Here is a 14,114-nt window from a genome sequence, read left to right on the forward strand (position 1 = left end):
TTGTTTTAACCTGCTTAATTTTAGCCCTAGCCATGGTTCCAATGAATAAAAGAAATGCTTCTCATTATGTAAAGCACCTACACAGTACATTATCCATTAAAGACAAGGTGGCTTTGAAGCCACTGTCGGTTGTCATGAGCTCAGTCTCATGAAGCAGGAGAATATGCTTTATTATTACGCTATTATCAACACTACAGCTTATTTGCCTATCACAATTGATCTAATATGACATAATAAACAATATAAATAACATAAAACATCTTAAATACTCCAGAATGAATAATTGGCATAACACCGAGCAGTTCGACGGAGGTATGAAGAGGATATGGTATACAAATACCATTCTCCTATCCCTGTCTTGGTGGCTTATATTAGAGAAAACAGAGTGTAGCACAGGGCTAACTGTCATATACACTTGTACTGCACCATAAACCTGAAACACAAAAAATTTTCTCCCTATAGATTATCACACATAGCAGCATATGTGTAGAGAACCTAGGATAACCCAAAAAAAAGTCAACATGGCTTATTTTTAGTACCTGGCTTGACTTAGCCATATATGATTTTTGGTAAATATTCGATTCCCAGCCAGGATAGAAACATTAGGCGTGCTTCTTTACACCTGTTGTCTATGTTTACCCATCAGTAAATGGGTACCTGAGTGTTAGCCGACTAGTGTGGATGTTATCCTGGGACACTGACCTAATTTTCTTGAAATATTCTGCATAACAAACGGCTTTCTATACAGTAGTATGTCATTCAATTCAATTCAATTCAAACTTTATTCTCTATAAGTATTACAATGCTGAGTTTACAGAATTTGGTTATTGTGTGGTTTACATGTAGTAAAATAATAATTACAGAGTGTACCACTAGAACGCCTAGCATGGCTAGGCATTTCGGGCAGACTTATAATAAATCTTAGGTTTAAAATGTTACAGAATTATGAGATAAGTTGGTATTATGGCTAAGTGACTAAATACTAGTTGTGAGTTTAGCAATGTGAATGCTTTTGTTTTGGCACTATACATAGTTTCAGTATTGGAGTATCACAGGCCAACTTTTGACTAGTTAAGATTCATTATTTTGAGATTGAGATTGATATTTCTGTTTATGGTCAAATGGGTGAGTGAGTGTAAGTGTGAACCACCAGGTGGTATTCGTATTATTAGTTGACAGGGTGTATCAGGGAGATAAGATGTTTTCTGATGGTAGTTTTGAAGGTGATGAATGTGTCTGCAGTTTTGGAATTTTCAGGTAGGGTGTTCCAGATTTTAGGGCCTTTGACATACATTGAATTTTTGTAAAGGTTTAGTCGGACACGGGGAATGTCATAGAGATGTTTGTGTCTGGTGTTGTGCCTGTGGGTTCTGTCACAACTATCAAGAATGCATTTTAGGTCAAGGTTAATATTGGAATTTAAGGTCCTGTAGATGTAGATTGCACAGTAGTAAGTGTGGATATACTGAACAAATAGTAAGTGTAGATCTATGAAGAGTGGGGGGGTGTGTTGCCAGGGATGGGATTTAGTGATTATTCTTACTGTGGCTTTTTGTTGGGTTATTGATTTCAGCTAGGCCTGTATACCTTGTACATGCATGTGTAGTAAATAAAGATATTATTAACATTATTATTATTATTATTATTACAGTGGACCCCCGCATAACGCTATTAATCCGTTCCTGAGAGCTCAATGTTATGCGAAATTATCGTTAGGCAAATTAATTTTACCCATAAGAAATAATGGAAATCAAATTAATCCGTGCAAGACACCCAAAAGTATGAAAAAAAAAAAATTACCACATGAAATATTAATTTTAATACACACAAACTTAAGAAAACATGCACAGTTACATGACACTTACCTTTATTGAAGATCTGGTGGTGATTGATGGGATGGGAGGAGGGGAGACTGGATGGTTTTAGTGTTTAGAAGGGGAATCCCCTTCCATTAGGGCTTGAGGTGTCAAGTCCTTTTCTGGGGTTGCTTCCCTTCTTCTTTTAATGCCACTAGGACCAGCTTCAGAGTCACTGGACTTCTGTCGCACAACATATCTGTCCATAGTGGCCTGTACCTCTCGTTCCTTTATGACTTTCCTAAAGTGTTTCACAACAGTGTGAGTGTAATAGTCACCAGCACGGCTTGCAATAGCTGTCTGAGGGTGATTTTCATCCATGAAGGTTTGCACTTCAAGCCACTTTGCACAGATTTCCTTAATCTTTGAAGTAGGCAACTTCTTCAATTTCTCTCTCCCCTCCTCCGAAGCAATTTCCTCAGGTGTGGCCTCTTGCTGTTGAAGTTGATCTAGCAGCTCATCAGTGGTTAGTTCTTCATTGTCCTCCTCCACCAACTCTTCCACATCCTCCCCACTAACCTCCAACCCCAAAGACTTCCCCAATGCCACAATTGATTCCTCAACTGGCATACTCCCCTGAGGGTTAGCCTCAAATCCTTCAAAATCCCTTTGGTCTACACATTCTGGCCACAGTTTCTTCCAAGCAGAGTTCAAGGTCCTCTTAGTCACTCCCTCCCAAGCCTTACCTATGAGGTTTACACAATTGAGGATATTAAAGTGATCTCTCCAAAACTCTCTTAGAGTCAATTGAGTTTCTGAGGTCACTACAAAGCACCTTTCAAACAGAGCTTTTGTGTACAGTTTTTTTAAGTTTGCAATAACCTGCTGGTCCATGGGCTGTAGGAGAGGAGTGGTATTAGGAGGCAAAAACTTGACCTTAATGAAGCTCATGTCCCCACAAAGTCGCTCTGCCAAGTCTGTAGGATGACCAGGGGCATTGTCTAACACCAGGAGGCACTTAAGGTCTAATTTCTTTTCAGTTAGGTAATTTTTCATAGTGGGGGCAAATGCTTGGTGTAACCAGTCATAGAAAAAGTCCCTAGTGACCCATGCCTTATTGTTTGCCCTCCACAGCACACACAAATTAGCCTTGAGGATATTCTTTTGCCTGAATGCTCTGGGAGTTTCAGAGTGATACACTAATAAAGGCTTCACTTTGCAATCACCACTAGCATTGGCACACATCAGAAGAGTAAGCCTGTCTTTCATAGGCTTATGTCCTGGGAGTGCCTTTTCCTCCTGAGTAATGTAGGTCCTGCTTGGCATTTTCTTCCAAAACAGGCCTGTTTCGTCACAATTAACCCTTAAATGGTCCAAACATATATATACGTTTTTTCAACATCTGAAAGTATGTAAAAAAAATGTAGAACTTTTTTTTTTGTTTTACATGTGAAAACATGTAAAAAAAACTTTTATTTACATTTTTTGTTATATTTGAAAATATGTAAAAAAAAAGCAGATCTACTTTTGTAGCATTATGAATTTGAACATCGATCTGTTTGGATCATTTAAGGGTTAAACACTTGTTCAGGTTTCAGTTCTTCACTGTCTATGTACTCCTTGAATTCCTGCATATACAGTGGACCCCCACATAACGATTACCTCCAAATGCGACCAATTATGTAAGTGTATTTATGTAAGTGCGTTTGTACGTGTATGTTTGGGGGTCTGAAATGGACTAATCTACTTCACAATATTCCTTATGGGAATAAATTCGGTCAGTACAGGCACCTGAACATACTTATTGAGTGAAAAAATTTCGTTAACCGGGGGTCCACTGTATTTTTCAGCTGCTATTTGGTCCGAGCTGGCACCCTCACCATGCCTTATCACACTATGTATGCCACTACGCCTCTTAAATCTCTCAAACCAACCTTTGTTGGCCTTAAATTCACTCGCATCACAACTAGTTGCAGGCATTTTTCTAATTAAATCCTCGTGCAACTTCCTAGCCTTTTTACTTATGATCGCTTGAGAGATGCTATCGCCTGCTATCTGTTTTTTGTTTATCCACACCAATAACAGTCTCTCAACATCTTCCATCACTTGCGATCTCTGTTTCAAAAGCACAGTTAAACCTTTGGCAAGAACAGCTTCCTTGATTGCCGTTCTCTTGGACACAATAGTAGCGATGGTTGATTGGGGTTTACTATACAACCTGGCCAGCTCGGAGACACGCACTCCACTTTCATTCTTAGCAATGATCTCTTTCTTCATCTCCATAGTAATTCTCACCTTTATTCCTGTAGGGTTGGCACTAGAAGCTTTCTTGGGGCCCATAGTCACTTATTTTTCAGGTGAAATCAGTATAAAAAGGCTGTAATAATACGAAATGTTCCTATTGTATGCTTGAATGTTACCGCGGAGGCTGGCTTGTAAACAATGCCACTGGCAGAACAAGTGAGGCTTGCTCAGGCCGCATGGATGCGTCTCGGACAAATCGCGTTGAGCGAATTTTTTAGCGCTATGCGAGGCAAAATTTTATTAAGTGTATTCTAACCTAACCACTCTGTAATTCGGCAAACTCAGTAATCCGGCACACTACAGGTCCCAATGATGCCGGATTTGTGATGGAGGACCTGTAGTCTGCATAACATGAATCTTCTATTTTTTGTTAGAATAAAAATTCAAAGTGGAAAGCAAAAGAAATGTAACAGAGGTCTGGGGACGTGAGTAATGAACAGAGGAAATGTTATCTTAGTGCCTGGAATGTCTGTCTTGTTTATTCTGGACCCTATTTGGAAATTGGCATCTTGAAATTTGTGTGAAATTCAGAAAATTACCTATTTCTGATTACTGTACTGGATAGTTGAAATCAGTAAATTGGTGGTTTCTTGTACTCATTCAATAGAAAAAATGGATTTCTAGCGAAAAAGGTATGATACTTGTCGACTGGTACATTGGAATTAGCCGAAAATAAGGCTCAAAGTGGGCGAAATCACCGATGTGTAAACATCATCGAGACTGCTAACTTTGCGAGAGCCTAATTCCGTAAGTTTTCCCTCAAATTTCATACTTTTGGTGTCATTATGATCAGGAAAAGATTTTCTATCTTTTCATGATAATTTTTTTTTTTTCGAAAAATTTCTGACCTTGAAAACAAGTTTAGGAGAGGGCCTGCCTACCCTGAAATGGTTAATAACGTTTATTATGCTGTTCTATGAGGCTTGCAGTCATGCAATCCCTCCATTCTATTTTTTGACGAGCCGCCGCTACCAAGTCATCATAGCTCTTTGTGTGTGGTTAATCTGCTGCACACACATTACCTAAAACACTAGGTTTATGATCCCAGGGGCACTAGCAAGAAGTTCCTCTTATTATCGTGCTCTTTAATTCCCAAATGAGCAAAATTGGCTTCCAACAAACTTAGCCAGAGGTCCAGTAAGATCTCAAGTGGGTTGAAAGGCTCCAACCTTCCTTGTGTTCCCAGTGCCATGTTTATCCAAGCTGCTGTAGTACAATTATCACCACTCTGCTGCAACATTCTGGGCTGCCAATACTCTACTACTTCCGCACACAGTGGCTCACTACCCTTGGCTCTGACGATCCCATCCTCGCCGCCACTGTTATGGTTGTAGGTTAATGAAAGCCAGAGTAACAATAACAAGTGTACTCTCCACGGCCTGACTCAACAATAACCCCAGTATAAAAGAATGAACATAAAATCATGGTATTTAATCCTCTCACTGCTCCCAACACCTTACACATGCCATCTTCTAATCTCATCTGTATTCTCTGCATAATATTCACATCACACATTGAGCTTAAACACGACATTTTCACTACTACCAGTCTCAAGTTCACTACATCTAAAGAATATTTCTCACATCTGCATGACAGTGTCAGCACCATTATACTGCAGTACCTTTCCATTTAGCATCAATTGATCAAAAACTTTTCCACATATTAACATCTCTGCTTTTTATCTTTGCCTTTTCTGTAATTTACCTAATTTTTCATAACCCAATCTGTTGACACATCCCAAATACCTACATGCATTCATTTCCTCCATACATCCTCTAGTACAAAGACCACTTTTCCAGTGCTTCAACATGTTCTTATTTCATTTCCTTTCACTTTTTGATGTTCACTTTGTTTTTTTTTTGTGTACTCTGCTAAGTTCTTCCACCAACTTTTGCAGCTTCTTTTCATATTCTCCTATTATTTGTATCAGCAGCAAATTTTGCTGTATATCATTTTCATAATATTTAAGCCCACGTCATCCCTCAGTACTTGCATTCATCTCTCACAACTCTATCAGTAAGAGAAATTAATCACTAATTTAACACTTTCTGAAAAATTGCATCTTGTTTCAGTGAACATTGTAATTCACTGTGATTTTCAGTTCACAGAACCTCCCCATTCTCCCATTTGCTCTCCTTTTACATTTCCTCATCTTCGTTTTACTCCTTACTCTGCACCCTTCTTATATCACTTCTGTTTTACCTGGAGTTTACCTGGAGAGAGTTCCGGGGGTCAATATCCCTGCAGCCCAGTCTGTGACCGCGGAAAACATTATATACTGAGTAAAAAAAGGAGAATTAGTGTGCAGTTCCTAGCAGAGTTTACTGCCAGAGGGGAATCATAGGCCTGTCCCGTGTGGAAAAAATAATAATATTGAACTTTGTGTCAGAGGAAAGAAAGTCTCCCTGAAAGCATTGAGTATACATAGTGTATAGTGTATACTACAGTGGCTCCCTAGTATATTGATGATAAAGGCTAAAGTGTCATTTGAAAACAGGTGAATTTGTAAATGAAGTGATAAGCCTATAGAGGCAGGTGCCAGAAGTCGCCAGAAACTTACCACAGGTCAGCTGTTTTTAATAATCTTCCTGGCCTGCTAGTGTACTCGCATATAATCTAGTGATACCAGTGAATAGCAGAATACAGTGTTGTAGTAGCAACTAACCAGTATTATAATGGTACTTAGTGAAGTGGAGTGACTTTCATTAGTTTCTTTTTCTTGAAATACCAGACGTTACTGTGAATTTCATATAACCTGTAGTTACCAGCGGTCGCAATATACACAACGAGAAGCAATTATTACTACAGAAAAAGCGCCCTTCCTCCAAAATTTGCACCAGTCAACTATAGTGATAATATAGCATTTATTGTGGTGGAGACGGAAAAAAAAAAAAAAAAAAAAAAAAATAGAGAAGCTAGATACAGCGATTGATAAACAAAAGTGGAGGCTCGACCGTTCGTCATTGTAGGAGTGCCAGCAGTCACCGGCTCTTCAACACGCAAGTTATACTTTTGTATCAATCAAATCACATATTACTCGGGTAGATAATTTCCAGTAGATCCTTCATGTGTTAGCTCAAATCACCGACCAGTATGGTTTAAATAAGTGACCCACTGATCAGATCAGATAGACTGGTCCGAACCCTTGACTGGTCCGAACCCTTGACTGGTCCGAACCCTTGACTGGTCCGAACCCTGGACTGGTTTCAAACGGTTTCGTTGTGCACCACCTAGCAGGTTATTAATAGAATATTCAAGAGGTTGCTAGTAGAATTGCAGTAAATCAACCATTCAAATCATTATGAAGCTGTGTGTAGTCTGTGGTCAGTCAAACAAACGGGCTTCCACATGCATAAATTGTCATTTCTGTGGAAATTGGTGTCACGCCCCTTGTGCAGATATCCAAGAACTAGCTACAAGCAGTATTAAAACAGGGAAGTGTTTTTGGGTATGCCCAAATGAGATAAATCTGTGGACTAAAATCACAAGGGTATTAAAAGAGGTCAACATCAAAGCTGCTTTCATAGAAAACCTGGAAGCTTTCTACAACAGATGGGAACATAAAAAGTCCGGGCTGAATGGTACTGCCCTTGATACTGGCCATGTAGTCAGAAACTGTAAGGCTGGAGATGATGTCCTGGTAGTCAGTAAATGGGGGGCTGATAGTGCTGTCCTGGGAGACAGTAATGGGGAAGCTGGAGGTGCTGTCCTGGGAGACAGTAATGGTGAAGCTGGAGGTGCTGTCCTGGGAGACAGTAATGGTGAAGCTGGAGATGCTGTCCTGGGAGACAGTAATGGGGAAGCTGGAGATGCTGTCCTGGGAGACAGTAATGGTGAAGCTGGAGATTTTGTCCAGGTAGTCGGGAATTATACGCAGGAAGGAATACATATGAATGACCTCATAGGGGACAGGAGCCATAGTAGGGAAACAAGTGTAGTCAAAGATAAGATAAAACCAATATTGCAAACTAGAAATACCGCAGGAAATAGCAAACAAGAGGACTCCACTAGCAATAGTGAGGATATATTACCAAAAACAAATGGTGGGAGCTCCATTGTTGGTGCTAGGGAGGATAGAAGTAAGACAGGGAAACATGCACCAACAGGGAATACAGTCACAGAAACCCAAGGCAAACGGAAACCAAGCCTGTGCACATACTATGCACTCGGTATCTGCTGGCATGGGAAATCTGGAAAAACAGATGGGACGTGCAACTATGACCACCCTAGGAAATGCCATGCCCATATGACAACAGGAAAATGCAAACTCCCTTCCTGTAAGCTTTTTCACCCTGAACTGTGTACCTCTTCAGTACAGGAAAGACTGTGCTATAACTTAAATTGCCAGGCATACCATCTAAAGGGGACAAAAAGATACAAAACATCCAGGCCATGGGAAAACCTGGGTAGCCACAGCCACTCAAGAGGGAGAGGTTTTTTAGTGCCAGGAAGGAAAAAAAACTGGCAGGAAATGGCAGAAATCGTACACCAAATCCAGTCATTCCTGGAGTGGAACCACAGTCGATGGCCTCCACTCCAAACCAACAGATACAGATACTAATGCCGGAAAAAAAAATCCCCCCCCAGTACCAACAATACCACCAGTCCGATAACATTCTTCTTTGCAAATATACAGGGTCTAAAGCCAGCAACAAACAACAAAATACCTTTCATCCGTGGACTGCTTGCAGAGGCAAAGGCAATGTTCGCGGCTTTCACTGAGACCCACATAAAGGATCACTTGGACAACGAAATATGGATCCCAGGTTACAACCTATACAGATGTGACAGAGTGAACAGGCAAAAGGGGGGGGTTGGCCTGTACATTGCAGAGTCACTTGTTTGCACAGAACTGCTAAATGCCTCAAATGATGTAGTGGAAGTTTTAGCAGTAAAGGTCGAGAACCAAAACCTAGTCATTGTGATAGTCTACAAGCCTCCGGATGCAACATCCCAGCAATTCCAGGAACAGCTGTTAAAAATTGACCACTGTCTGGAAAACCTTCCAGCTCCTGCACCCAACATCTTGCTCCTGGGGGATTTCAACTTAAGGCACCTAAAATGGAGGAATATAGCAAATAATATTGTTGCAGAAATAACACCAGGAGGCAGCTCTGATGAAAACTCACACTCACGCGAGCTTTTAAATCTCTGCACAAAATTCAATTTAAACCAGCAAATAATAGAGCCTACTAGACTGGAGAATACACTAGACCTCATCTTCACTAACAATGATGATCTGATAAGAAATATCACCATATCAAAAACAATATACTCAGATCACAACATAATTGAGGTTCAGTCATGTATGCGCGGAGCCCCAGACCGACATAAGGAGATTAGTCACGAGGGAGCATTCACCAAATTCAACTTCAATAACAAAAACATAAAGTGGGACCAAGTAAACCAAGTCCTAACCGATATAAGCTGGGAAGATATACTAAGCAACACAGACCCCAACTTATGCCTAGAACAGATTAACTCGGTAGCACTCGATGTATGCACAAGGCTTATTCCTCTAAGAAAAAGGAGGAGTAGATGTAAAACAGAAAGAGACAGGCGCTCCCTTTACAGGCGACGGAAAAGAATAACAGAGCGGCTAAAAGAGGTCAATATATCTGAAATGCGTAGGGAGACACTGGTCAGAGAAATAGCAAGCATCGAACTTAAGCTAAAAGAATCCTTTAGGAGTCAGGAATCGCGGGAAGAACTAAAAGCCATAAATGAAATCGAAAGAAACCCAAAGTATTTCTTCTCCTATGCCAAATCAAAATCGAGAACAACGTCCAGTATTGGGCCCCTACTTAAACAAGATGGGTCCTACACAGATGACAACAAGGAAATGAGTGAGCTACTCAAGTCCCAATATGACTCAGTTTTTAGCAAGCCGCTAACCAGACTGAGAGTCGAAGATCAAAATGAATTTTTTATGAGAGAGCCACAAAATTTGATTAACACAAGCCTATCCGATGTTATCCTGACGCCAAATGACTTCGAACAGGCGATAAATGACATGCCCATGCACTCTGCCCCAGGGCCAGACTCATGGAACTCTGTGTTCATCAAGAACTGCAAGAAGCCCCTATCACGAGCCTTTTCCATCCTATGGAGAGGGAGCATGGACACGGGGGTCGTCCCACAGTTACTAAAAACAACAGACATAGCCCCACTCCACAAAGGGGGCAGTAAAGCAACAGCAAAGAACTACAGACCAATAGCACTAACATCCCATATCATAAAAATCTTTGAAAGGGTCCTAAGAAGCAAGATCACCACGCATCTAGAAACCCATCAGTTACACAACCCAGGGCAACATGGGTTTAGAACAGGTCGCTCCTGTCTGTCTCAACTATTGGACCACTACGACAAGGTCCTAAATGCACTAGAAGACAAAAAGAATGCAGATGTAATATATACAGACTTTGCAAAAGCCTTCGACAAGTGTGACCATGGCGTAATAGCGCACAAAATGCGTGCTAAAGGAATAACAGGAAAAGTCGGTCGATGGATCTATAATTTCCTCACTAACAGAACACAGAGAGTAGTCGTCAACAGAGTAAAGTCCGAGGCAGCTACGGTGAAAAGCTCTGTTCCACAAGGCACAGTACTCGCTCCCATCTTGTTCCTCATCCTTATATCCGACATAGACAAGGATGTCAGCCACAGCACCGTGTCTTCCTTTGCAGATGACACCCGAATCTGCATGACAGTGTCTTCCATTGCAGACACTGCAAAGCTCCAGGCAGACATCAACCAAATCTTTCAGTGGGCTGCAGAAAACAATATGAAGTTCAACGATGAGAAATTTCAATTACTCAGATATGGTAAACATGAGGAAATTAAATCTTCATCAGAGTACAAAACAAATTCTGGCCACAAAATAGAGCGAAACACCAACGTCAAAGACCTGGGAGTGATCATGTCGGAGGATCTCACCTTCAAGGACCATAACATTGTATCAATCGCATCTGCTAGAAAAATGACAGGATGGATAATGAGAACCTTCAAAACTAGGGAGGCCAAGCCCATGATGACACTCTTCAGGTCACTTGTTCTATCTAGGCTGGAATATTGCTGCACACTAACAGCACCTTTCAAGGCAGGTGAAATTGCCGACCTAGAAAATGTACAGAGAACTTTCACGGCGCGCATAACGGAGATAAAACACCTCAATTATTGGGAGCGCTTGAGGTTCCTAAACCTGTATTCCCTGGAACGCAGGAGGGAGAGATACATGATTATATACACCTGGAAAATCCTAGAGGGACTAGTACCGAACTTGCACACGAAAATCACCCACTACGAAAGCAAAAGACTTGGCAGACGATGCACCATCCCCCCAATGAAAAGCAGGGGTGTCACTAGCACGTTAAGAGACCATACAATAAGTGTCAGGGGCCCGAGACTGTTCAACTGCCTCCCAGCACACATAAGGGGGATTACCAACAGACCCCTGGCAGTCTTCAAGCTGGCACTGGACAAGCACCTAAAGTCAGTTCCGGATCAGCCGGGCTGTGGCTCGTATGTTGGTTTGCGTGCAGCCAGCAGCAACAGCCTGGTTGATCAGGCTCTGATCCACCAGGAGGCCTGGTCTCAGACCGGGCCGCGGGGGCGTTGACCCCCGGAACTCTCTCCAGGTAAACTCTCTCCAGGTCCAGGTAAAAATGCCTGGAACTAGTGCTGATGTTAGTGAATTTAAGGCCAACAGAGGCTGGTTTGACAGATTTAAGAAGCATAGTGGCATACACAGTTCAGTGACAAAACCTTGGCATACTTCAGGCAAATCTTAGAGGCACCAGAAACAGACCTCTCTGGACAGTTTTTTTGTGTGACAGGGGTGCAGTGACTCTCAAGCTGGTCCTAGTGGCAATAAATGACAAATAAGGGAAGTAACCCCAGATAGAGGTTTGATACCTGAAGTCATTATGGAGGGGGATTCCCCTTCCAAACAATAACTTCTCCTCCCTCTCCCCTCCTCCCTGTCTTCCATACACCAACAAGAGTCCTCAATACAGGTATATAATAATGATTTAAATGTTTATTTATACGTAATTGTCATTGCTTTGTTTATGTAAAACTATAGTTAAACTTTACAAAATGTATTTTTTTTTGTTTATTATTTTTAGGTGTCTGGAACAGATTAATTGTATTTACATTAATTCTTATAAAAAATATCGCTTCGAATTTAGGCCTTTTCGGATTTAGGCCGACCTTTTGGAACAAATTATGGCCGATATTCGGGGTTCCACTGTATCTACAAACCTCTCCTGCACACTTTAACATTGCCTTGTTAAATCTACCCTAAACCTCTTCAACCTCCTCATTACCTATACTCTCACTAACCATCTTTCTCTTAACAGTTTCTTACATTTTACTCTAACTCCCTCCTCATACAGTTTATAAAGTTTAACTTCTCTCTTACTTGCTGATGTCATTCTCCTTTTACACCATCTACCTTTTATTCTCACTGTGGCTACAACTAAATAATGATCTGATGTATCTATTGCCCCTGTATAAACATGCACATCCTGAAGTCCATCCATCATCCTTTTATCCACCAATACATGTTCCATCAAACTGCTGTCATGATGATCTATATCATATCTCGTTTACTTATTAATTCTCTCTCTCTTTAATGTATGTATTACCTATTACCAAACTTGATTCTCTGCAAAATTCAGTTAAGGGCTCCCAATTATCATTTACCCTTGGTACCCCAAACTTACCTATTATGCTCTCTGCAACAGTTTCTCACACTTTAGCATTTAGGTCCCCTACTACATTTACTCTCTAAACATTAAATATAATATATCATTGCTTAGTTAATCTTAAGTTAATTTTAAGCCTGCTCATAATGCTCTGCATACAAGGGGCTTTGGCATGTTGCACTGTAATAACTTTGTACTTCAATGTATCATGTTCAAATTAATAAATAAATAAAAATAAATACATGAATACAAACATTCATTTAAATTTTGTTTTTAAGACACTGGCCATCTCCCACCAAGGCAGGGTGACCCAAAAAAGAAGTGCTTTCATATAGTTTTACTTCTTTTTACATTTCATTATACAGCCCTTTGCTCCTGGCAAGGGGCTATTTATTTATTAATTTTAATATTTTTTACAGAAAATGTGTCCCTGGACATGCAAACATCATCAGTGTTCAAGTAAATGCAGTGACAAGTGTTCTATACCTCTGTGTGAGGAGTCATGTACTGAACTGTTAAAATGTGGCCATGTCTGTAGTGGGTTTTGTGGAGATCCCTGTCCTCAGCTCTGCCTTGTGTGTGATGCTGAGAAACTTCCTCCTCAGCTTGATAATGCTAGGTAAGGAGAATGTCTCATATTGTTAAATTTAGTTATGCATTAATATAATCATTAATTAGCAAGAAACATGCATGTTTTTTAATAAAACTCTATTTGCCTAAGGAAATAAAATATGAATTGGTTTTGGAAGCAAAAGGCCAGATGAGGAAAAAACATAGGGAGGGAGATCTCTTTGGTGCCAAGCTTGGTAAAGCAATCCATGGTGCTTAATATCCTGAAAATTCACAATAGAATGAAATTAGAGTTAAAATCTAGAGTATTTGCAGACTCTCAAGGTAAACACTTGGGAAGGGGGGACTTTTTCTGGCACTAGTATCTGTATCCATTGGTTTGGAGTGGAGGCCATTGACTGTGATTCCACTCCAGAAATGACTGGATTTGGTGTACAATTTCTGCCATTTCCTGCCAGTTTTTTTTCCTTCCTGACACTAAAAAATCTCTCTGGAGTGGCTGTGGCTACCCAGGTTTTCCCATGGTCTGGATGTTTTGTATCTTTTTGTCCTCTTTAGATGGTGTGCCTGGTAACATAAGTTATAGTACTGTCTTTCCTGTACTGAAGAGGTACACATTTCAGGGTGAAAAAGCTTACAGGAAGGGAGTTTGCATTTTCCTGTTGTCATATGGGCAAGGCATTTTCTAGGGTGGTCAAAGTTACTTGTCCCATCTGTTTTTCCAGATATTCCATGC

At 40.6% G+C, this 14,114-nt stretch overlaps 1 protein-coding gene across 4 annotated transcripts in view; it reads left to right on the forward strand.

Annotated features, from left to right (window-relative positions):
• Positions 1 to 14,114, forward strand: part of LOC128698470 (NFX1-type zinc finger-containing protein 1-like) — a 412,092-nt gene that overhangs the window by 342,968 nt on the left and 55,010 nt on the right. For all 4 annotated transcript variants that reach the window (XM_070103988.1, XM_070103990.1, XM_070103989.1 and 1 more), the window contains exon 11: positions 13,228 to 13,427. In XM_070103988.1, coding sequence (XP_069960089.1) covers positions 13,228 to 13,427 — 200 coding nt within the window. The remainder of the gene's footprint in view (positions 1 to 13,227; positions 13,428 to 14,114) is intronic.

This window comes from Cherax quadricarinatus, chromosome 88, assembly GCF_038502225.1.
Source record: "Cherax quadricarinatus isolate ZL_2023a chromosome 88, ASM3850222v1, whole genome shotgun sequence".
Taxonomy (NCBI): domain Eukaryota; kingdom Metazoa; phylum Arthropoda; class Malacostraca; order Decapoda; family Parastacidae; genus Cherax; species Cherax quadricarinatus.